Source organism: Lynx canadensis, chromosome E2 (assembly GCF_007474595.2).
Source record: "Lynx canadensis isolate LIC74 chromosome E2, mLynCan4.pri.v2, whole genome shotgun sequence".
Taxonomy (NCBI): Eukaryota; Metazoa; Chordata; class Mammalia; order Carnivora; family Felidae; genus Lynx; species Lynx canadensis.
This window is the reverse complement of record NC_044317.1, coordinates 11191053-11213986: the sequence shown is the minus strand read 5'-3', so window position 1 is coordinate 11213986 and position 22934 is coordinate 11191053. Positions and strand designations below refer to the sequence as shown.

Genomic DNA, 22934 nt, shown 5'->3' with positions numbered 1-22934 from the left:
CATTCATCAGTTGATGGACATTTAGGCTCTTTCCATAATTTGGCTATTGTTGAGAGTGCTGCTATGAACATTGGGGTACAAGTGCCCCTATGCATCAGTACTCCTGTATCCCTTGGGTAGATTCCTAGCAGTGCTATTGCTGGGTCATAGGGTAGGTCTATTTTTAATTTTCTGAGGAACCTCCACACTGCTTTCCAGAGCGGCTGCACCAATTTGCATTCCCACCAACAGTGCAAGAGGGTTCCCGTTTCTCCACATCCTCTCCAGCATCTATAGTCTCCTGATTTGTTCATTTTGGCCACTCTGACTGGCGTGAGGTGATACCTGAGTGTGGTTTTGATTTGTATTTCCCTGATAAGGAGCGACGCTGAACATCTTTTCATGTGCCTGTTCGCACATACTCTTTACACACAGACGAACAGCCTCTCATACGTGTGTACACATCTGTGTGCTCAGTCACACACTTCCAAAGCTTTACCACATCCAGTCTTTACAATACACTCTTTATTTGCACATTCTGGCACCTCCTTACTTACTAATCCACGCATATGCACACACACATGCGCACACTTACAAGAACATTCCCACACCCCTTACATACTCACATCTTCCTTATCCACATTCACACACGCACACTCACCTAGAAGCCCTGCCCCTGTCCTCTATGGACATACAGGGGAAGTGACCCTAAGTCAGAAATCTGGGTGCCTGAGGGCTGAGGGAGGCCAGTCCCTCGGCGAGGTGAGGACAGAACCACAAAGGGGGCTGCTGTCCGTATCCCCTGCCCATTATAAACAGTGAAAATAATGACAAATATCAGCAGAAAAGTGTTGGAGGCTACAGAGAATGACTAAGGAAAGAGAAGAGCGTAAATTGTTTAGAACACTGAATGAAAATCAGTCCTTCACTCTACAATGTAATTTGCTGTAGGTTACTTACTAGTTGTCAGGAGAGGCTACTACGCGGTGAATTTCAACACCACTCACAATCCAGTCTTCACATTGTACTTAAAAAATGCGAAAAGTCAGGTCTAACAAGAATCAAGGAAAACGAATCCAATATCTTTCAGCAGCAGCAAATCAAATAGAAATGGCACATGTATCACACTGATTATTCATTCTTTAGAATCTTAGTTATAGCCACTTATATCTGCTCCCTTTTAAAGCATGGCTGAGGTCCGTGAGCCTGCTGTCCTTTTCTTTTCTGATCACCAACTAGGATTTTTCGTGTTTTAAGTTTTTTAATCTACCTCTTTCTTCTAGATTGTTACTGATCTGAAATGCTTAAAAAATACGTACAGCATGAAACATTCTTGAATGGATTCCTGTGAATCTATAAAAATACTAAAATATATATAAACTTAATTGGCATAGAAAGATGCCCACTATTTATTTGTGCATCCTTAAGAAGGAGGTTGGAAAATAACATGACGATTTTATTTATGAATATAATCACACACACCAATGCATATATGCGTTTATATATGCATGCGCATGCATGTATATATTTGTAATGGTGATTTTTATATATGAGATTATAAACCATATTTCTCCTCTGCTGTGTCCTGGGTTGTTTGACTTTTTGTACACTGGATATCTGTTTTTTATAATCAGGAAAAATCACTGGCATTGTTTTCAGTTAAAATTGGAGAAATCCTATGAGCAGAACACAAAGTTCCCATCCTTAGTTTTAATAAAGGAGGTGGCAGAAGCCCCAAGCATGAATATATTCTTGATAGGCTTTGCAGTTTAATTTTTTGTTTGGGAGTAATGGAGAGCATTTCAAACTTTGGTCTCAATAGATCTTTCCATATCAATACTGAAAAGCATCCATAATCTGATCAGGGCTCTTCAGGTCGATACCAGAAGCTCCCCAAGTTTTTTGGCCACAGTGCCTTATATAGTTCAGTCATTTTTTCATAGTGTTCCAAGCCAAAAGATATAACTAACGCCTTCATTTAAGATGTAACTTAGGTCCAAACGACTTTATAGATATGTCCTAAAATTTAGTAAGCCTTTGAAAATGGAATATACATACATAATATATATTGTAATTATATATGTAGATTATATATATATATATATATAATTAAAAAATATTTTAATTTTATTTTGAATTCAACACAGCTACTTCATAATTACACGTGTTTACCTGTTGAGTATTGTACAACTTTTCAAAACTTGGGACCAGGTCAGACACTGCCACCCTCATTTTTGTTCAACACTGATTTCACATGGTTTCACATGGTTTCAGTTTTTTAGCAACTACTGAAAACCCAGGTTCTTAAATATGGGACACCATTGAAAGGAATGTATTATGATCTAATGTTGACATTGAACTACCTCAAGCAGGAAATTGTGCAAGATTGGGCAGATATTGAGTATGCCTGTATTTCTCTGGAAAAGTTCAAATATCCTGGGAGCCCCTGTGAGTTCCATTCAGCACCCTAGAGCACCCCAACACACTGCTATGAATTTGTGTGCCTGTCCAATGAAACTTCAATATTCCTAGAGGTATTCACTCTACTCAAAAAGTGAATAAAGATGTCCCTCCGTCTTACTTCCTTCTTTTCTTCTCTCTTTTTTATTCTTGTTTCTTTAAATATTCAGTGTAGTAAATCAATAAGATTGAGTGTTGTTATTTTATGTAAGCTATTGGTATTTCTGGCAACATATTGAATTAGTGTTATGTTTACTTAGGGAAAAGAAAGTGCTCTGATGTAGCAGGACATGTTGAAAATTAAGCAGTCACAACCAACGAGAATTGGTTGAAATCTGATGCAGCTATTGATCTAAGGTTTGGTTCTGTGATTAAAGCACCTTAATGACAGACTGAATAACCATTAGTCATGTTAAATTTACCCTTTCTGGTACTGTGGACATTCTTCTCTCACATGACCATGACCAACAGTTTATGACAGCTCAAAATGAAAAGTAGTGATTGTATCTGCACCTTTTTGTAGGTGTTTGCCCAACTACTGTGAACATGGCGGTGGATGTTCCCAGTCCTGGAATACCTTTCACTGCAACTGTGCAAACACTGGCTACACGGGAGCTACTTGCCACAACTGTAAGCCAAACACACTTGCTTCTTCTTGCCTCTGTTCCGATTTCCTTGTTCCATTTCCCTTTTTGTGGCTGTGCGCGTATATGTCCATGGATTGGAGCGTGCAAGCCTGAATTTTAGCGTCCAGTTGATTCCTAGTTTATTTTAAATCCACACCTCTTGGGGCGCCTGGGTGGCGCAGTCGGTTAAGCGTCCGACTTCAGCCAGGTCACGATCTCGCGGTCCGTGAGTTCGAGCCCCGCGTCAGGCTCTGGGCTGATGGCTCGGAGCCTGGAGCCTGTTTCCCATTCTGTGTCTCCCTCTCTCTCTGCCCCTCCCCCGTTCATGCTCTGTCTCTCTCTGTCCCAAAAATAAATAAACGTTGAAAAAAAAAAAAAAAAAAAAAAAATCCACACCTCTTTGCACAAAGTTGTCGAAGTAGCTTATAGAAATAGGTAACATAAAACAGGATAGAAAAGAGTAGGAGAGCTGGCAAAGGAGAAATGTATATCGAAAAAAAAAGACAGCTAAGGATAACTATAAATAGTGAATAAACATAGATAATGAATAAATAATAAATAATACAGAATGAGTAATCCTTAAATTCTCATAACCCCATTAGTGAGAATAATGAAATAAGGATGGCAGGTAACGATGTTAATCATAATAGTTCATTTTATTGAATGTTTTCTAAATGCAGGTACTGATATAATATTTTGTATGTCCCAATTCATTGAATTCTGATGTTCCAAATTCACTGAATTAGTAGGTTACTATTATCATCCCTAGTTTACTCATGAAATAACAGAGACTAATCACCTTGCCCAAGCCTCCTTCAATAACTGAGGGACACTGAGTATGTGAACACTTGGAATTGTGCTTCAGAGCCTGGGAGCACAACCAATAAATACTCTATGTATATTATAAACCATGCAGTTTTCTGATGAAGTGTTTGCATGCATTGTAAGTAAGACTCATATGCCATTTTGATGTCCGCTTTTTCCGCACATAGGGTGGGGAGATCTAAACGCCCATTTTTCTCTCCCACTTTTTCACATTATTACAGACACTGCTGAGCGACTTCTCTCCTACTACGATGTCCCATAGCCTTGACTTCAGGCGAGGGTGTTGTATGCAGTCATCAGTCTCTCCATTCGCAGTCTCTTCACCGTGTGCTACTTTGTACTCCTGTCGGAGTGGAGAGTTAGCATCCCGGGCTCCCAGCCCTGCAGGTTCTGGAAGGGACCCTCAGAGGTCCTGATTCGGGGCTGACGAGGGCGTGAGCGGGAGGGGCTCGTGGTGTCACCCTCAAGCCTGCACCACTGCAGCCAGGGTCATTCTTAGGCATCAGCTTATCTTCGAATCATGAAGGATGCCTACTGTTGCTAAGGCCACGCCTCACTGTAACTAGAGACCAAGTTACTTGAGCCAGGTCCAGTAGCAGAAGGCCAGTCTAGTTGACTTTTTCTTATCCGCCATCTTCCTAATTGTAGTAACTCCCAACAAAACGCTAATTCAATGTGTTTTAATTGACCCTTTGTTTGTAATTGTTATGAATGACTGAATCTAAATATTTACATTCTGAGGGAAAAAACTGGTTGATAAAGTATTTTTGTTTATGGCCACATTTTGCTCTAAGCATGGAGTTAACTTACTAGGTTCTTGAACAGGTAGGTCCAAATGGAGCTGAAGGGTTTTGGCCAATAAACATTCTGAGAAATGGGGCCAGGAGGACGAACTTGGTTGTAGTGAAGTCTTCACTATCATTAGCATAAATAGAGAACGGGGCAGGGATGGAGTCTTTAAAAGGTTTTATTAGAAAATAATATGTTATAAACATTCATATCATAAAGAGTCAAGCAATACACACGAAGCAAATGTACTCCCCATTACCATCATGGAATCATGTCTCCTTTCTTTTTCAAAGTTTATTTATTTATTTTGAGAGAGAGAGAGTACGAATAGGGTAAGGGCAGAGAGAGAGGGGAAGAGAGAGAATCCCAAGCAGGCTCTGCACTATCACTGCAGAGCCTGACATGGGGCTCGAACCCGTAAACTGTGAGATCACTACTTCAGCCAAAATCAACAGTCAGATACTTAACCAACTGAGCCATCCAGGCACCTCAATCATGTGTCCTTTCTAATACCAACCCTGACTCTCAAGTTATGTATATCTCCTGCCAACCGCCTTCAAAGAATTTATGAACATATGTATATGTGTGCAGAAGTGAATAAAATAACCATTTTTACATGCCTGTTTCACTGCACAAAATATAATTGTGACTAGAAAACAACCCTTGCTTAAATTCTTGTCTATGTAATATATAATAGGAACAAAATAAAACCATCAGAAGGTGGAGGTATAGGGAAGTAAATTTGTACGATTATCTGAAATTTCAGTAACATTGAGCAAATTAGTTACATTATTTCATATTGCCTAAAACGTCATTAACATAATTTTCCAAAATTTAGACTAGATCAAGGAAGGACATTCAGGGTATGACTTATTTCTCATTTCATAAAATCAAAATCTTTATGAAAATTATCAGTACATTTGACCAAGTGTTCAATGCGATGTGTGTATCATATACAGCTATTACTATCAAACCTTGTACATGGCAAATGTATAATTGTATAATCAAAAACATCCAATTATGGGGACACCTGGGGGCTCAGTCAGTTAAACATTCAACTCTTGATTTCTTCTCAGGTCATGATCTCATGGTTTCTGGGATCAGGCCCCTTGTTGGGTTCTGCACTAACAGTGTGGAGCCTGCTTGGGATCCTCTCTCCCTCTCTCTCTCTGCCTGTCTCCTGCTCATGCTTTCTCTCTCTCAAAGTAAATAAATGAACTTTAAAAAAAACCCCATCCAATTATGGATCAAAACATATTGAGACCACTTGAAGGAATATTTAATATAGATATTTCTTCTGCTTCCAATTTTAATTATCTTAAATTCTCATTACAGAGAATTAGAGAAAGTTTCTTTAGTAAATTACTTTTAAAATTATTGACGAAGAGCTTTGCCGGTCATTATTTTTTTTAAAGATTTTATCTGTGAGTAATTTTTGTGAGAAAGGAGAATTGTTACAACATTATTTAAAACCTTTCTATTTCATAATTATTGGATAATAGCAGATTATTTAAGGAGATTACACTACTGTGTTTCAGATGTTAGGTGACGCTAGAATTAGAAATTCCAAAGTGGATGTCACAAGATCCATTTGAATGGATGTCCAAAATGGGTGTTACAGCATACTTCTAAGTGTGTTAACATTTAAAACACATACCGTCTCTTTTGTTGTTTTACCTAATGTAAAAAAATATTTTTTTATTTTGACTCAGTAATCTCATATTCCTTTAATGACAGAAAGAAATGCCATGAAATTCAACCTCATTCTGCCTTTCTCTATATAACCTACTTTCATCCATATTAGTTTTTTTTTTTTTTAAAAAGAATGAGTTTTAAAGTGTGTTCTCTCTTTTCTCCCGGTCAGTAATGTACATATTACATTTCAGCACTTGGAGTGTTTTGTGTCCAAATTAGAGCTTCAGAGATTCATTTTATACTATTCCATTTATGATGGTCCATTTTTTTTTTACAGCTATCTATGAGCAGTCATGTGAATCCTATAAGCACAGAGGAAATACTTCAGGGTTTTACTATATAGATTCAGATGGAAGTGGTCCCCTGGAACCCTTTCTTCTATATTGCAATATGACTGGTGAGTTAATCAATTTTCATTTAATAGTTAAATTTGCGTGAAGCTTTAAACACACAAAATTAAAATGAAACCAGTAGAAAGTTGGCCTAATTTGCAACTTGATTAAAAAGTATATTGTTCAGCGAAAGAGCTCAACATAAATCTTTAAAAAATAGTTTAATGGTAATGATTTAAAATGTTTTATTATTTTCAATGAATGCAGTATCTGGGTAGAACATCTAATAATAAACGTGTCTTATTAAGTCCCCAAACAAAAAGGACAGACTTTATTTCTCTGAGAAGATTGATACATGTGAAAGCTTTGGAAAATATTTACTTTTTAAATGTAGGTAAACATAACTTGTATTCTTGAATTTGTTACTTACATACATTTAAATAGGTATTAATAGTCATGGAAAATGTGTTTGATTAAATGCAACATCCACTTATGAAAAGGGAGAAAATGAAAACTCAATAAATTACCAACGGAAGGAAATTTCCTAACTTTGTTAAAGAGCACTCACAAAAAACTCTCCAGCACATTCATACTTCATGGTGAAATATTGAAATCTTTACCTGTGTTACCAGCATTAACACAAGATGCCTGCTATTATCACTCTGTTCACCATTGTATGGGATAGAGGTCCTTGCCAGTGCAATAAAGCAAGAGAAAGAAAGGAAGGATCGAAGTACTGGAAAGGTAGAACTAAGGTTCTCATTATCTGTCCTCGGCCAGGTGATATATTGAGAATATTCTCCATAATTTACAGATAAACTTTAGGGTGATCACTGGGTATCAAGTTAATATAAAAACTAATTTCATGTCTGTATACCAGCAATAAGCAAAATGAAGTTTTAGATTTTATTTTCAATAGCGTAAAAAAATCTCAAATACAAGGTAATAAATCTAATGAAAGATATGCATGGTTTCTATATAGATAAGGATAAAATGCTCATGAGATAAATTGAAATTCTAACTAGATGGGGAAATGTAAAAATTTCATTGATTGGGAAACTCAGTATAGTATAAATCTCAATTCTTCCCACGTAGGTATTGATTCAGTGAAAACCTTAATTAAAATTCCAGTGGAGTATTTATTTGTTGATATAATTGCTTTGACGAAAACTGGAACGCAGATTCTAAGATTTATCAGCAGATTTGAAGGGACACAAAGAACCATATGGATAGTTGACTTACTCCAAAGGCATTGATATACAGTGAAGGGAATATGGTCTTTCAACCAGTGGTGCTTGGGAGCCAGCAGGGGGAGGGGAGGGGGTGTATATAAATGTCATAAAAAGGAATCTTGATCTCTGCATCATCAAACCCAAAAAAATGGAGTCTGGATGAACTGTGCTGTCTACTGTAGTAGCCACTTGTAACAAATGCCTATTTTGATTCAATTTTTTTTAATGTTTATTTATTTTTGACAGAGAGGAAGTTAGAGTGTGAGCGGGGGAGGGACAGAGAGAGAGGGAGACACAGAATCCGAAGCAGGCTCCAGGCTCTGAGCTGTCAGCACAGAGCCCGATACAGGACTCAAACTCACGACCAGTGAGATCACGCCCTGAGCCGAGGTCGGACACTCAGCCGACTGAGCCACCCAAGCAACCCTCGATTCAAACTAATTAATAAAGCTAAATGAATTGAAATACATTTTAAATTTAAATTAATAAAAACAAGATTAAGTTAACCGTCCCGTTTTCCAACCTCACTGGCCATATTTTAACTGCTCAGCAGCTGCCTATTCCATCGTGGCCAAAAGTTTACATTGAATAGCTCTGTGTCAGGAAGTCACAGTTTTCTGGAGCAAAACAAACAGAAAAAGGAAATATTAAATTGAAGTAGGAGGTGTTTCAGAGGAAGATTCACTACTTGAAAATCAGGCAGTGAATATCTGGGGCAAGAACCTTCCAGGCAAAGGAAATAGCAAGTGCTAAGTGCCGAGAGCAGTGATCTTCCCAGGTGCTTTCAGAAAACAGCAACAAATCTAGTGTGGTAGGAGTGTGGCAAGTTATCTGGGAGTAGTGGGAGAGCAAGAGAGTCGAGTAAGGCAGGGGCAGGCGGGGAAGTCACGAGGTCCTTACAACAATGTTGTAAAGTCCCTGATATTTACTTGAATGAGATGAGAAGACACTGGGGACTTTAAAGCACCGATGGATGCACTCTGACTGCCTTCAGTGGGATCATGATGGCTCCAGTGTTGGGAAATGCCCATCTAGGAGCAGGGGTCCACACATACACACACATGCATATACACACATACGCTCCATAGGCATGGCTATACATAAGATGCAGATCCATGTGTACGTGTGTATAATGTATGTGTCTCTGTATGTCTGTAGTAGGAGTGGAAACCCGCTTGGACAACCAGTTCAAGTAGTGCAAGAATCCAGGCAAGAGGATGATGGTACATAATAGCAGTGTGGATGGTGGAGGCAGTTTTGACTTTCTCACCAAGTATGTGTGAGATGTGAGAAAACAAAAGGAAACCAAAATAACACCACGTTTTGGCTTGGGCAGCTGGAGTAGTCGAGTTGCCCACATTTGAGAGGTGGTCAGAAAAGGTTTGAGGGCAAAGACCAGCAGCTCGGTCAAAATTTTACACATTTTGAGTTTGAGATGTCCGTGACACATTCAAAGGAGATACTGAGAAAGGCTGTTGAATATGGGAGCAAAAGTTCCTTTGGATTAATGTGTAATTCTAAAACGTGGAGGATGGTGCTGAAACCATGGCAACAGATATTTGGGAAAATTAGAAAATTAGACTGTATCTTCAAAGGTTTTTCGTGTAACACAGCTAGGCGTCTTCCATTTGTTCTCACAGTCATTGAAGGCATTGCCTGTCTTAGTCCGTTTGAGCTGCTGTAGCAAAATAACCACAGACTGGGTAGCTTACAAAAAACAGAAATTCGCTTCTTACAGTTTTAGAGACTGGGAAGTCCAAGCTCGTGGCACCAGCATAGTCAACTGAGGGTCTCTCCTGGGCCACAGACTTCTGGTATTCTCATGTGATGGAAGAGGGTCTCTGGGGTCTCTTTTACAAGACGACTGATCCCCACCCTCATGACCTAATTACCCGATGATTCAACATATGAATGGAGGGGGGCACAAACATTCGGGCACTGCCCACACGCCAAAGCACCCTAAGACACATGATCCCCGCATGTGTGTCCCTTCAGTGACGGACCCAGCACGGACCCCCAGGCAGCACTTGAGTCAGGTTCTGACAACGTGGTTGCGGTGACAACAGAATCAATATTTTACAAATCTTCCCAGTTGACTCCTCTGTGTACCTAGCTTTGAGAATCGCTGCTTGGGACCTGTGCTTCTCCAACTTCACAAAACAGACTGTTCTATTATGTGAGGTTGAAACATAATACATTTGAAAATACTTCACAGAGAGGAAGGGAAGACTGTGCAGTGAAATACAGGAATTTAAGTGTCAAATAACTTTTTGATTTTTCCTGTTCGTACAGCTTGGGTTGTGAGTGACATTTAACAATCTATCCCTGCGTCCTTGTGAATCCTGTGTTCCCACAATGCATCCTGAAGTATCCACAGGCACATGCTTAGAAGGTTTTGATTCTATAAGTCAGATACCTCTAGGTTGATAAGTATCTGTTATCTTTAAAACTTTACGAAACATAGACACACACCACACACATACACACACAAGTCTCATCCGTGATTGTAACATCGTTATGTTCCGCAAGGCAACAACAGACACCGAATTAGCCAACATTCTCATCAACCCATCAACACATGACCTTGTTTGACTTGTGTTTCAGATTAGAGACACCTTATTTAATACATACTGTTAATTCATTGACATTGAACTCACAACCAACAGCACTGTGACTCACACTTCACCGAGGTTTGTTCTAGCACCTGTTTTCTCATGAGGCACGTCACACAGCCTTCTTGCACTCGAAATACTAGACAGCTCTTTAGCACCACACTTCGAGGCCATTGTTAAAAAAAATTTTTTTTGGATACGTGTGGATTGGGCAACTCAAGCTTTTTGCTGCGTGTACATGTCTGTAGATGTACAAGAGTGCCTCGAGTCATGATTTGGGGGTTCAAATAAATTTTAGGCAGTAGGCGATTTCCAGATAATGAGGAACTGCAAATAGTGAGGATTGAATTATATTCACATACATACATATATTATCTTTGTATGGACAATAATTCCAAAATTGATAGGCCATGTGCACTTAAATTATCTAAATGACAAGGAAATTCCGAGTTTCATTTTATGGAATGAATTGTTCCCTTTCTATTAAATCAACATTTACCTCCTCATATTACTTTACCGGTCACGAGCCTTATCGCAGTCAACGAAGCGTCGTGCTAATTCGATAACAACTCTGAAGGACATGAAGGAAATATGTATATGCACACATACAGAGGTTAATTTTGCCTCAGCAAAATGATCAGAAAGCATTGATGCTGGAGAGGACATTCGCAACATGTAAAGCCGTTTGAAAAGCAAGCCATTGAGAGCAGATACAGATAATCCAGTTAGGAGTCAGCTAAGTGTCATCAGAAACCCCAGAATATTGAAATACATTCACGCTAAAGTGGCAATCCCAGAATGTAATAACCCAGTGAAAAATAATGTTACAGCTTGAAACGTTCCCTATTGATCTGGTTTTTGCAAATGAGGAAAGCAGGGAGGTTGGGGAAAGAATCATTAGGGAGCAATCAGGGACAAAAACCTTGTCTCCTTTCTCCCAGTCTGAACATTTTTCCACTAGAAAAGGCTGTGTTCTATCAGTGTCACATTGCTTATAGCCAGTAACATATCCTCTAGTTGTATAAATCAAGTATAACAATTATAAAAACAAGGCAAAATGCTGAATCAGTAACTTGCAAATGGGTAACTTAAAAAAAAATCCAGTTATTAGTCTAGAATCATTGTCAAACAAATGATTCCACGTGGATTTAAATACCTTGAAGCATTACAAGCTAAAAACTACAAAGGAAACTTCTTTTGAATGGATAATTTCCCAAACTATGTTAAAGACTGAAAATTCTTTCTAAACAGAGTACTGTAAATATAATTTTAAAATAAGTAGACAGGATAATAGGAATCCCAGTGGCTGTCTCTTTAGAAATGTACATGGCTTTTTTCTTCTACACTAAATCCACTTTTTCTTTTCTTTTTTTTTTTTTAAGTTTATTTTTTGGGCGCGGGGGTGGCGCAGAGAGAGAGAGCCACAGAATCTGAGCAGGCTTCAGGCTCCCAGCTGTCAGCACAGAGTCCCACGTGGGTCTAGAACCCGTGAACCATCAGATCATGACCTCAGCCAAAGTCAGATGCACTGAGCCACCCAGGAGCCCCTAAATCCACTGGTCTTTCGAAAATGAAATAGCTCTAGGTTCAAGACATTGTTTCTCATGATCAAACATTGCATTGTAAGGACAATTGTTTCAGTGGGGAGCGATTGATGAGTGCTTGAGCTGAGGCTTTCAAACTTTGATGATAATGCTAACTCCGTCCTTAACCTTATTCTTTCTCTCTGCACCACCACCAAGACTCCTACATTTAGTTTCACTGACTCAATTTTCAAGCCCAAGGCCTGGGCCTCTGCTCTCTAAACAAGCTCTGAGATTGGGGCTCCTGAGACCATCCCCTGGGAAAGCTGGAGCATCGTAAGATTTATAACAACAAAATTATTTTTACTCTAGGCATTTCAACAATCAGGCCTTCCTGATAGCTCTGAGAGTTAATAACCAACTATCGTTATTCAGATGCAGCCTTGTTTACGTCCAGTTTTGCCCCAGAACACTAGCTGCTCTTCCCTTTCATCTCCGAGGCTTTCCTGAACACAGCACTTCCTACCTGACCTCACAGCTTTTCATCACATCTGTCACCCTCCGCTGTTAATCCTGAAGGAACACGAGCTCTGCAAGAGTGTTGCTTAAACAGCATGTTTTTTCTTTACACTGTTATCACACTAAAAAATAGCAGTCAGCCTAAGATAAATCAGGTTCTTAATTACTCAGGTGCTTTACATACAATCTATATATTAGAAATCTCTTCAGGGAAAGGCACCGGTGGACCCAAACTGCCTTTCCATTTTTTTTTTTTTTAGTATATTTATTAAATTTCATAGACTTGCTGCCCGTTTCAGCTGTCTTTCCTTACTCATGTCCCTGTGTCTCCTTACTGCAACAACTTAACTCTCTTGGCCTTTGGTAGAGGATAATTAAAAAAAAAATAATAATACAATCATGACTCTTAGACAGATAGAAAAATAAAAGCTCAAAAACACATTGTAAAGATTTTAACGCATTGTTCATGAGGAAACTGGTAAGCTGTTACAACCAGTTCAAAGGAGAATCCAAAGAACAGACCTCGGGGCACATCGGTAATGTTGAAATTAATGTGCAGACAGAGGAAGACCTGGCTTCGTCCATAGTAGAAAAGGGGAGTCCCTTGAACTTCTGCTGGATGGAATTTGCTCGTCTGTGGGCAATCATTACTTGTTGTAAGGAAAACAGTGCTTTGCTTGCTGAGCCAATAAGTAAGACTAAACACATTAATCAATTAATTAATTAATTAAATCTAGAAGCCTGTGTTAAAGGATAATTTCATATGCACATGTCTTGGAAGTTAGAGATAGTGAATTTCTCTGGAGAGATTGAGAAGGCTTATCCCCCCCAGATGCATTTGCCTGCACTCCAAAAGTGATTTAAACAACCTGTGGACTGGCGCCTCTCCCCAGAGATCTGTGGCGTTCTAGAGCCAGAAGGCCCGTCTCCCTCTGTGGAGGGGAGGAGAAGATGTGCCAGCCATCGCCTGTAATCTCCAAGTCTCATACTTTTGGGGGTTTCCTCTCTTGGGTGCAGACCCCGCATGGGCGGGCGGGACATTGGGCCATAGAGCCTAGAGGCTGCTAAGATTTTCCGTGGGCAGACGGCCCCTGATCCAAAGACTCCTGTGTCTGTGAGCGGCCGTCTTCCTCCACCCGTGTAAATCTAGATCTCGGTAGCTAGATGCAGACAAACGAATAGAATGCAGATAGGAGGCAAGATAACCAGTTAACTTAAAAGTAGGATAATGTGCCACGCCCTCCACAGTGTCAGACTTACTCTTTTGCAAAACTATGAGTTGACAGTTTATAAAGTTCTAAAGCAGCTGAGAGGCAAGGCAAGGCTCACGGCCACCATGGAACCTGAAGGTTGTACTCTCGTCTGGAGAGTACCTTGTCTTTAATTCGTTAATGTGTTTATTCCCTCAGTTCTGTAACTAAAGTCTTTTGAGCGTGTTGTGCCAGCCCCCGTGCTGTGTGCTGCAGATACGGGGGTTAGCAAATCAGAAACCATCACTCTTCTCAGGGAGCCTCCAGGCCAGTGGAAAAGCCCCATGGAATAAATCACAAAATGCTGAGTTACAAATTATGATAAAGTCTGTGTCCTTTACGGTTGTAATTTCTAAACATCAGCTAATGCAATCATGTCGGAAAGAGCAGGAGAGAGGCTCAGGGTTAATAGTTGTGAGAGGTTCCCCTGTTTGCAAAGCACATGGGGCTTTGCATGGCTGCTGGGCACTCATTTTCTCATTGCTCCTGGTGATGTCTCTGCTTTGCCCCGGAAATCGAGATTGCCTGATAAATGCGGCATCTGTTTAACTTCATGCTTTGTAGTAGCACTTTTTATTGAAAAATGAAATCAGCAACACCTGAGTGGCTCAGTCAGTTAAGCGTCTGATTCTCGATTTCGGCTCTGGTCGTGATCTCACGGTTCGTGAGTTGAAGCCCTGCGCCGGGCTCTGTGTTGACGGCACAGAGCCTGCTTGGGATTCTCTTTCTCCTTCTCTCTGCCCCGGCCCCCCTCAAAATGAATAAATATTTTTAAAAAATGAAATCACTTACAGAAACTACCGTAACGCTGAAATTTTAGAATTTCAAAAGGAAACATTTCTGGGCACGGTCCTTCAAGGGATGTCGTGCACCACAGCCTTGGATTTCTTACCCCTTAAAAGACCTTTAGAATCATGTGTTTACTGTGACCCAGTGGATGCTAAACTGTAGGGAAGCCCCTCTCGGTGTGAACCAAAAGGCAAAGAGACACAAGCAGGCATATTGCCCTGTTCCTTTGATTCATTACAAGGAAATTTTATTGTTTGCTGAACAATTAAAGCAGACTTCAGTGGAGGCTAGGTTAGTGGATTTGCCTGATTAATGATCATGAACTTCTTTTTTTTCTTAAAGATTATGTATTTCTTTTGAGAGTGCGAGTGAGCACACGCGAGCGAGGGAGGGGCAGGGAGAGAGGGAGAGAGAAAATCCCACGCAGGCCCAGGCGGGACTCGATCCCACAAACCGTGAGGTCCTGACTTGTGCCGGACCAAGAGTCTGACGCTTAACCGACTGAGCCACCCAAGTGCCCCAATAATCACAAACCTCTAATAGCGAAGGTTGGGTTGGCTAAAATCATAGAATTTCAGACCTATGATATTGTCCTATATTCTGCCAGTTTATTTTCTAAATTTGGAAATGGAGGCTCAGATTTTACCTGACTTTCTTAAGGGCACATCTCTTCCAGATCTGCAACTCAAATATCCTGACGGTCTCTATACTATGTCACAGTCTGGCCATCCATAATTAATTTCATTAGCTTTTATATCATGTCCTCTTTAAGGAAATTAATTTACTGATAAAGCTGAATGGTGAGGAGAAATGCAAAGCAGAAATAAAACTTACGGCTATTGTTTCCAAGAAAAATAGTGATGCACTCACACATAGAAGGCAGTAAGACTGTCAAAGCTGCCTCCCGTCTTATTTAGCAGACAGACCTTTCTATTCAAAATTCTGGTGACCTGGTGAGGCATGGGAGTGAAATCTCTTATCTTGTTTTGGTTGTCGATCCATGTGAATGCATTAGCTAAAGAGAGGGGAGGAAATTCTACCTACTGTTTCCTCCAATTTGGAATAGTCCTCTGTAATACAGAAGAGTTATGTGACTTAACGTCACATAGATAGCAGAGTTTTGACAACTTCCAATCTGTTTCTTACCTATTAAATCAGAGGACTTTTGATTAATCTGTTCTTGTGCCTGCATCTATCACCGTAAATATAATGCGAAGTCAATTTCTGGGAAGGTTGAAGGCTAGATACAATATGCCTACCTTCCGTTACAAACATTGTAGGATTTTTATTTCATTTCATAATTTTGGTAATCATTGTGATGGTAATGTTTACAGACATTCAAGTGTCGATAGGGATTGCTCTAGCAAGGACTCAAAGATATTTTATTTTTTATTTTAGTTGAGTTGCTGATGCTGTATCAGGTGTGTTCAGCTCAAGGAAGTAACGTCCTATTGTATTCCATAACTATGCACATCACACGATACCAAAATGAATATTTAAAATTCGATTTAAAAAGAAAAGGATGGGCACTCATAATTAAATGTTGTCTGAAGAGAGAGATATATATAGCCCATAAAAATCTGACCTTTCTTTGCTGGTAAAGGGAATGGTAAAGGGAATTTTTAAGAGTAGAAAAATCATCGCTTATATCATATAATTTAAAATATTTCAGAAATTCACAGATATACCTTTTTTCACATCGTAGCATCCCTGAATTCAGGGTGTGTCAATAATCAACAGTGTTTTATAGTTATAATAGGCAGCTTTTTCTTTTGTTTTTTTAAGTAAAATCATGATGCATCTTTAAAAAATAGAATATTGGATTCAATGAAATGAAACGTGTCGCAAATTTTAATAATTAGTTTTCTTAATATTTTTCACCATAAACATTTTCTGGTTAAATTATATGGCCACGTAAAATAAAAATCATGGCAAATGCATGGCAGTCGTATAAACTTCAGGGAAAAGAGTCACTTTACTATAATTTAAATATTTTAAGAACCCATTTGTGTTGAAACCTCTCAGAGAGGTTTGATGACTAGAAAAACTTGACTCAGATAAAAGGTGATTTTGATTTTCTTTATTTATTTTAACTTTTGCAGACTAGTGATGGTCTCCTCTCTTTCTTCCCCATTTCCGCATACAAGAAACTGCATGGACCGTCATACAGCACAATGGCTCTGACCTAACAAGAGTCAGAAACACTAACCCAGAGAACCCATATGCTGGGTTTTTCGAGTATGTGGCCAGCATGGAGCAGCTCCAGGCCACAATTAACCTTGCGGACCACTGTGAGCAGGAGCTTACCTACTACTGCAAGAAGTCACGGCTTGCCAATAAACAAGGTAAGGAAACTGAGGCACCTGTCCCTCTGTGCACATGGCACCGTCGCTTTACTTAACCAGCTCCCGAGAATTTGAATGATGCCATGGTGGTGGTGGCATTCGGCCACGGAGCGTGTCTGCCCGCTGTATACTTAGCAAACATGTCACAGTCTGGAAGTCACAGCAATGCTTTTGCCCGAAGAAAGAACAAGGTCAATTTACTCTGAGCTTTGTTCAAAACCTCGATTGCCTTCGGAGTCTCTTCCTGGCCTCAGTCAGATAACTCTACAGAAAGGAGCTCCATTCTGATCCTCAATGAATGCTCAGTGTCTATCCTTTAGAAAGGGCAGGTGACACATACGGTTTGTTTTATCAGGAAGAGAGTTAATGAAAATATGACTCACTTTTCTCAAAGTGACTATTCTGTGCGACTCTTTTTTCATGGATTGTTGGCAGCTAGCCTCTGGGTAAAATTGAAAATTAGAATAGGCTGCTGAAAACAGTTTATTCAGCAGTTTAAATCGGAAATCAGAAAACCATCTTTTAACTCTTTCCTTTATTCTACTTTCAATAACCAGTCTGCTCTTCAGTTCTGTGTTTGGTTTTGTTTTCCCATTAGAACATCTCATTATGTGACAGTATCTTGGGCCCCACCGCTCAGTGCCGGCGCAGTGCTGGAATTTACCGCGGGCGCTTTCCATCTGGCCTCCGTAGGCATCCCTCATATCTTCTCATCACCCAATGTGTAATCTAGAATTTAATTTTTTTGAAGGGAATTAAGCTTTAAGAAACACGACTTCCGTCATGACGCTTTTCTACTTAACGAAGCTCCAGGCCTTCCTCTTTGCTGTCCGTCCAAAACAGACCCTTGTCTGATTCATACCATTCCCTAAGACACTGTTTTCTAGGAGTAATATTGAGGTATATTCTTCTTTCGAAATTAGAAAGATTCTGAGACATCTGCACAATAAAGCTACTTGGCGAATGTTTACCCCTGTTTGTTATCTTAAGAGAGGTCTGAATACCATGACAACAATTTTAAAAGACATGCATTTCATATGTGAATGTCATATGTCATATGGGTCAAGCAGAAAGATTTTGAACCCTTTTTTGTTAAGTTTATTTATTTATTTTGAGAGAGACGGAGAGAATGCAAGCTGGGAGCTGGGGAGGGACAGAGAGAGAGAGAGAGAGAGAGAGAGAGAAAACCCAAACAGGCTCTGCAGAGTCAGCACAGAGCCCCAGTTGGGGCTCAAACTCGCAAAACCATGAGATCGTGACCTGAGCGGAAATCAAGAATCGGATGCTTCACTGACTGAGCCACCCAGGTGCCCCAAGATTTTGAACTCTCGGGATGACATTTGAACTTGTTGCTTCTAGTTAAGCAGCTCTTCTACTTACTGTCCACCCATGTAATACAACCAGATTATTCTTTCCTTTATGACTGGCTTCACACCCTCTCCTCCTTTTTCTCCTTCCTCTATTTCAGAATGTCCTCGTTTGGCCATTTACCCCACCAACCCTTCCCATCTTGCTGGTCTCCTCTCACATCTTACCCCCCCTGAAACCTCAATCCCATTTGTGAATGACCATCAGATAGTTACAGTGTAAAGAGTATAAGACTTAAAGGCAGGGAGAGATGTGGGTTCAAATTCCAGGGCTCTTGTTGATTAGGTATAGAGCTTGGATAGATGAATCTTTCTCTTCTATGACATGGGGCCAGTGGTACCAACCTCACAGGGTGTGGCAGTAATTGGATGACATAGCACAGCACATACAAAGTGCCTGAAGTGAGCTTCTCTCTTTTCAGCTCTCTGGTGCATCACGGTTATAGTTCACGTAGCAGTTTAGTATGCACCTCATTGTTCATTGATGCTTAGAATCTAAAAACATAGATAAGCAAATATGGAAGTGTAATCTAAGAAGAATGAGAACCTTATTTATGGAAGGATAAATGAATGAGATGCAACAAAATGAACTGAGTTGCCTAACTAGAAAAGAAAGACAAAAGGGAAGATAAGCATCAAAGTCACAAATCGGCCAAACTCTGGAAGAAACAGAAAACAAAATCCCCAAGGGGTTGGCAAGCAAGCACCACCCAAAGTAAAGAGCACAGTATAGAGTGTGAAGGAACCCCTCCCTTCATGGCCAATGGTGCCCATGCATCTGGGTGTTTCAGCCAGGCTTGAGAGCCAGTAGTAAAGAAAAGGCTGTAGAACAAAGGGTGATGATGCTTGTTACATACACAGATTTTCGTCAGGTCCATCACCCAAGAACTCATAGGGAATGAACTTGAGTTTGAAAATAGAGAGAACAGGGGCACCTGGGTGGTTCAGTTGGTTGGGCACCTGACGTCAGCTCAGGTCATGATCTCACCCTTCGTGGGTTGGAGCCCCGCCTCGGGCTCTGCGCTAAACAAAACAGAGCCTGCTTCAGAGTATTTGTCTCATTCCCTTTCTCTCTCTGCCCCTCCCCCACAAATTCTCTCTCTGTTTCTCTCAAATAAATAAATATATAAACATAAAAAAAAGGAAAATAAAACAATTTGGAGTTTAAGTTCACATTAAGAAATACACGGGGAAGAACAGGAAGGTGGTGTCAGACAAGTTAAGTTTACAGTTTCAGATCTTAAAGGTAGAGCAGTTTCAAATAATAATGGTGCCATAACTGTGGACGAATAAAGTGGGATGTGTATGAAAATAAATTTTCTGCAAGCTGTGGAGCTATGACTCAGCACATTGAAAAGATGATCAGTGTGGATGCTCAGGTCATTTGGGATTTTAACTATGGGAAGGGGAATGTCCTACCATGATCACTGATATTTTATAATTTTAATTTTTAACTTAGAAAATTTCTCATGACTTCCTTCATTCTTTCCTATACTTACTTAAATTCTTCAGGACACTTGAAAAAGTCTTAAAGGGAACCGCATGTCCTTGGTACTTTAAAATATTCAGTGGTTTCAAGGAAGATTGGTGAAAATATCATTCAATATTTAGGAATAATTTATTTTCTTTTTAATCTATGAACACATAATGTTTAAGCAGTATATTGGAATATACCTATTAAATGTTTCAAGATGGTTAAGTTAATCATGCAATTAAAAAAAATGCAAAACCTTGATTTTAATGTCTTTATCCATAACACAAACTTCAGTTCACTCGGGTTTTTTGGCATGGTATGTGCTGGTATGGAAAGGAACACTGGGAGAGAGGTTATCAGCATTAGTAGAGGTTTAATCAAATAGTAAGTTGTTATGAGCATTGACATTTGTAAATGAGGGAGAAATTAGTATAAGTCCGTATTTTCAATAGGGCTCATGGCAGTAACTTAAAAGTTTTGAAAGTCAACAGAAAAATGATCTAACAACCTTGAGGAGCTGACTGATTTGATGTCACATTCTTCCCATGCCCTGATTCTCAAATGACTATGATTTTTCCTCACTACCTATTGTTTTTTGCTAAGACAGATTGCCTGCATTCCTCACCTGAATGTTCTGTCTATTCTTTGTGCTAGTTCTTTGGCATCATGTTTAGTCGTAACTCTGAGAAGGAGCTGGAAGCTGAACATTCATCATAGAAAGCAATGCACTTGGCTAAGGGAAACTTTGTTTTTGAGTGTAGCGTTTGCTTCAGGCATAAAGATCTTTCAGTGTTATTTCTGTAGTCTCCAAATAAATAGCCAAGCCATTAAATGGAAGAAAAAAAAAAACCCACATACTTCCAAATAGATCCTAAATCATAAGGAGGGGGTGCCATACAATGCCTAGTGTAAATAAACAGCTCATGTGTTTTTAGTTGAATAAATGTATTGAGATCAATCGCTGACTTTCCATAACATTCTGTAGTGTTTTAATGGGCATTTCATGATCTCAAATCAATTTTGCTTCTGATACCATAATTACTGTGGTTTATATTTTGATGCCTTCTTGTTTCAGAAATTATTTTTAAAGAACTTACATATGTGAACTCCTCTCAAAACATTTTTAAATGTCATGCCTGAATTAAAAAGGAACTACTGGTTTCTTTTCTACTTAAAGAAAAATACATTGACCATTTAAGCTTAAATAATGAAATATATTTTTTAAAAGCTTTCTTAAGGAAATGCCATCAGTAGCAGTCTTTGGAATATCATTACATCAGACCAGCCTTTCTTTTCCTGCCTTCAGTCTTTTGACTGATTTGGGAAGGAAGGGAATGGACTGGCCTGGAAGGCTGTGGGGTCTAAAGCCGATGTCACATTTCTCGCATTTATCTTTCAGACGGACGCCCTCTGAGTTGGTGGGTTGGAAGAACCAATGAAACACAGACGTACTGGGGAGGTTCTTTGCCTGATCCTCAGAAGTGTACTTGTGGATTAGAAGGGAACTGCATTGATTCTCAGTATTACTGCAACTGTGACGCTGACCGGAATGAATGGTGATTTCCTTATGCAAAATAAAGTTGTTTTTATTTAATGTTTATTTATTTTTGAGGGAGAGAAAGAGAGAGAGGGAGGAGGAGGGCCAGAGAAAGAGAGAGAGGGAGGGAGAGACAAAATCCAAAGCAGGCTCCAGGTTCTGAGCTGTCAGCGCAGAGCCCGAGGCAGGGGTCGAACTCACGAACCGTGAGATCATGACCTGAGCCGAAGTCGGACGCTTAATCGACTGAGCCACCCAGACACCCCGATATAAAGTTTATTGTTAAAAATGAATCACTCAGGGGGCGCCTGGGTGGCGCAGTTGGTTAAGCATCCGACTTCAGCCAGGTCACGATCTTGCGGTCCGTGAGTTCGAGCCCCGCGTCAGGCTCTGGGCTGATGGCTCAGAGCCTGGAGCCTGTTTCCGATTCTGTGTCTCCCTCTCTCTCTGCCCCTCCCCTGTTCATGCTCTGTCTCTCTCTGTCCCAAAAATAAATAAAATTTGAAAAAAAAAAATTTAAAAAAAAAAATAAAAAAAAAAAATGAATCACTCAGAACATACAGCAGAGCGAGGCAGATACTGAACAAATTAGTACAGTGAAGAAATTAGATAAAGGTATGTTTTGATGAAATGTGTTACAATCAGTTTGAATCCTAAATGTGAAGACCAGTATCTTTTTATTTGAGTTTTTTGGAAATGGACCACAAATCATTACATTTTATTTTTGTAATAGGATGAAATAGTGACATCTGTTTCATGTTTCTTCTTCATTGTAAGTCAGTTATCATTCTTTTTAAAATTGAATGTGGTTAAGAATTCTATCATTTTCAAAATATATTTATAGCCATTAATTACTGAAGCACAGTTCTTCAATAATCTACCTCTAAAACCTTTAAACATGTAAACTTAGAAAGTCTCACAGTTATTTGAACATGTAGCTCTTTAGTTTTTTTTAAGGACAAACCATGCCACAAAGAACTAATAGTCTATTTATCATACCTCAAAAAAGGAAATCTAAAACACTTAGGGATTTGAAAACTGAGGCTGAAATATTGTTTTAAGTAGAAGAGAAGCCTTATGTGTATGTTTGCCTTTGAAAATTTTGAAAAGATATTTAGTATATTTGAGACTAGAGTTGAAATATACATTGGTTTTATTTATTTGTGAAGTGAAAGGTTTTTAAATTTTCCTATTCGCATTTCAGCATTCCATATGTATATCTTACATCACTAAGCACCTGGATCTGTACATAAGAATTATCTAAAAATATTTTTTTTAACACTTATTTATTTTTGTCAGAGAGAGTGCGAGTGGGAGAGGGGCGGAGAGGGAGGGAGACACAGAATCCGAAGCACGCTCCAGGCTCTGAGCTGTCAGCACAGAGCCTGATGTGGGGCTCGAACCCATGAACCCGTGATACCATGACCTGAGCTGAACTCGGAGGCTCAACTAACTGAACCAACCAGGTACCCCAAGAATTATTCTTAAAAGTACTAATAGTCAATTTGGCTGTAAATGGGATTGATTTGGTTACAGAATCTACATTAATTTCAGTAATCAGTCCATTGTTAATTGAGCTC

General features: G+C 39.5%; 1 protein-coding gene across 1 annotated transcript in view; it reads left to right on the top strand.

Annotated features, from left to right (window-relative positions):
* CNTNAP4 (contactin associated protein family member 4) overlaps positions 1–22934 on the top strand; it is a 254154-nt gene that overhangs the window by 170686 nt on the left and 60534 nt on the right. Inside the window, exons 11-14 of the mRNA XM_030299576.1 lie at positions 2963–3069; positions 6652–6771; positions 16779–16976; positions 21217–21373. Coding sequence (XP_030155436.1) covers positions 2963–3069; positions 6652–6771; positions 16779–16976; positions 21217–21373 — 582 coding nt within the window. The remainder of the gene's footprint in view (positions 1–2962; positions 3070–6651; positions 6772–16778; positions 16977–21216; positions 21374–22934) is intronic.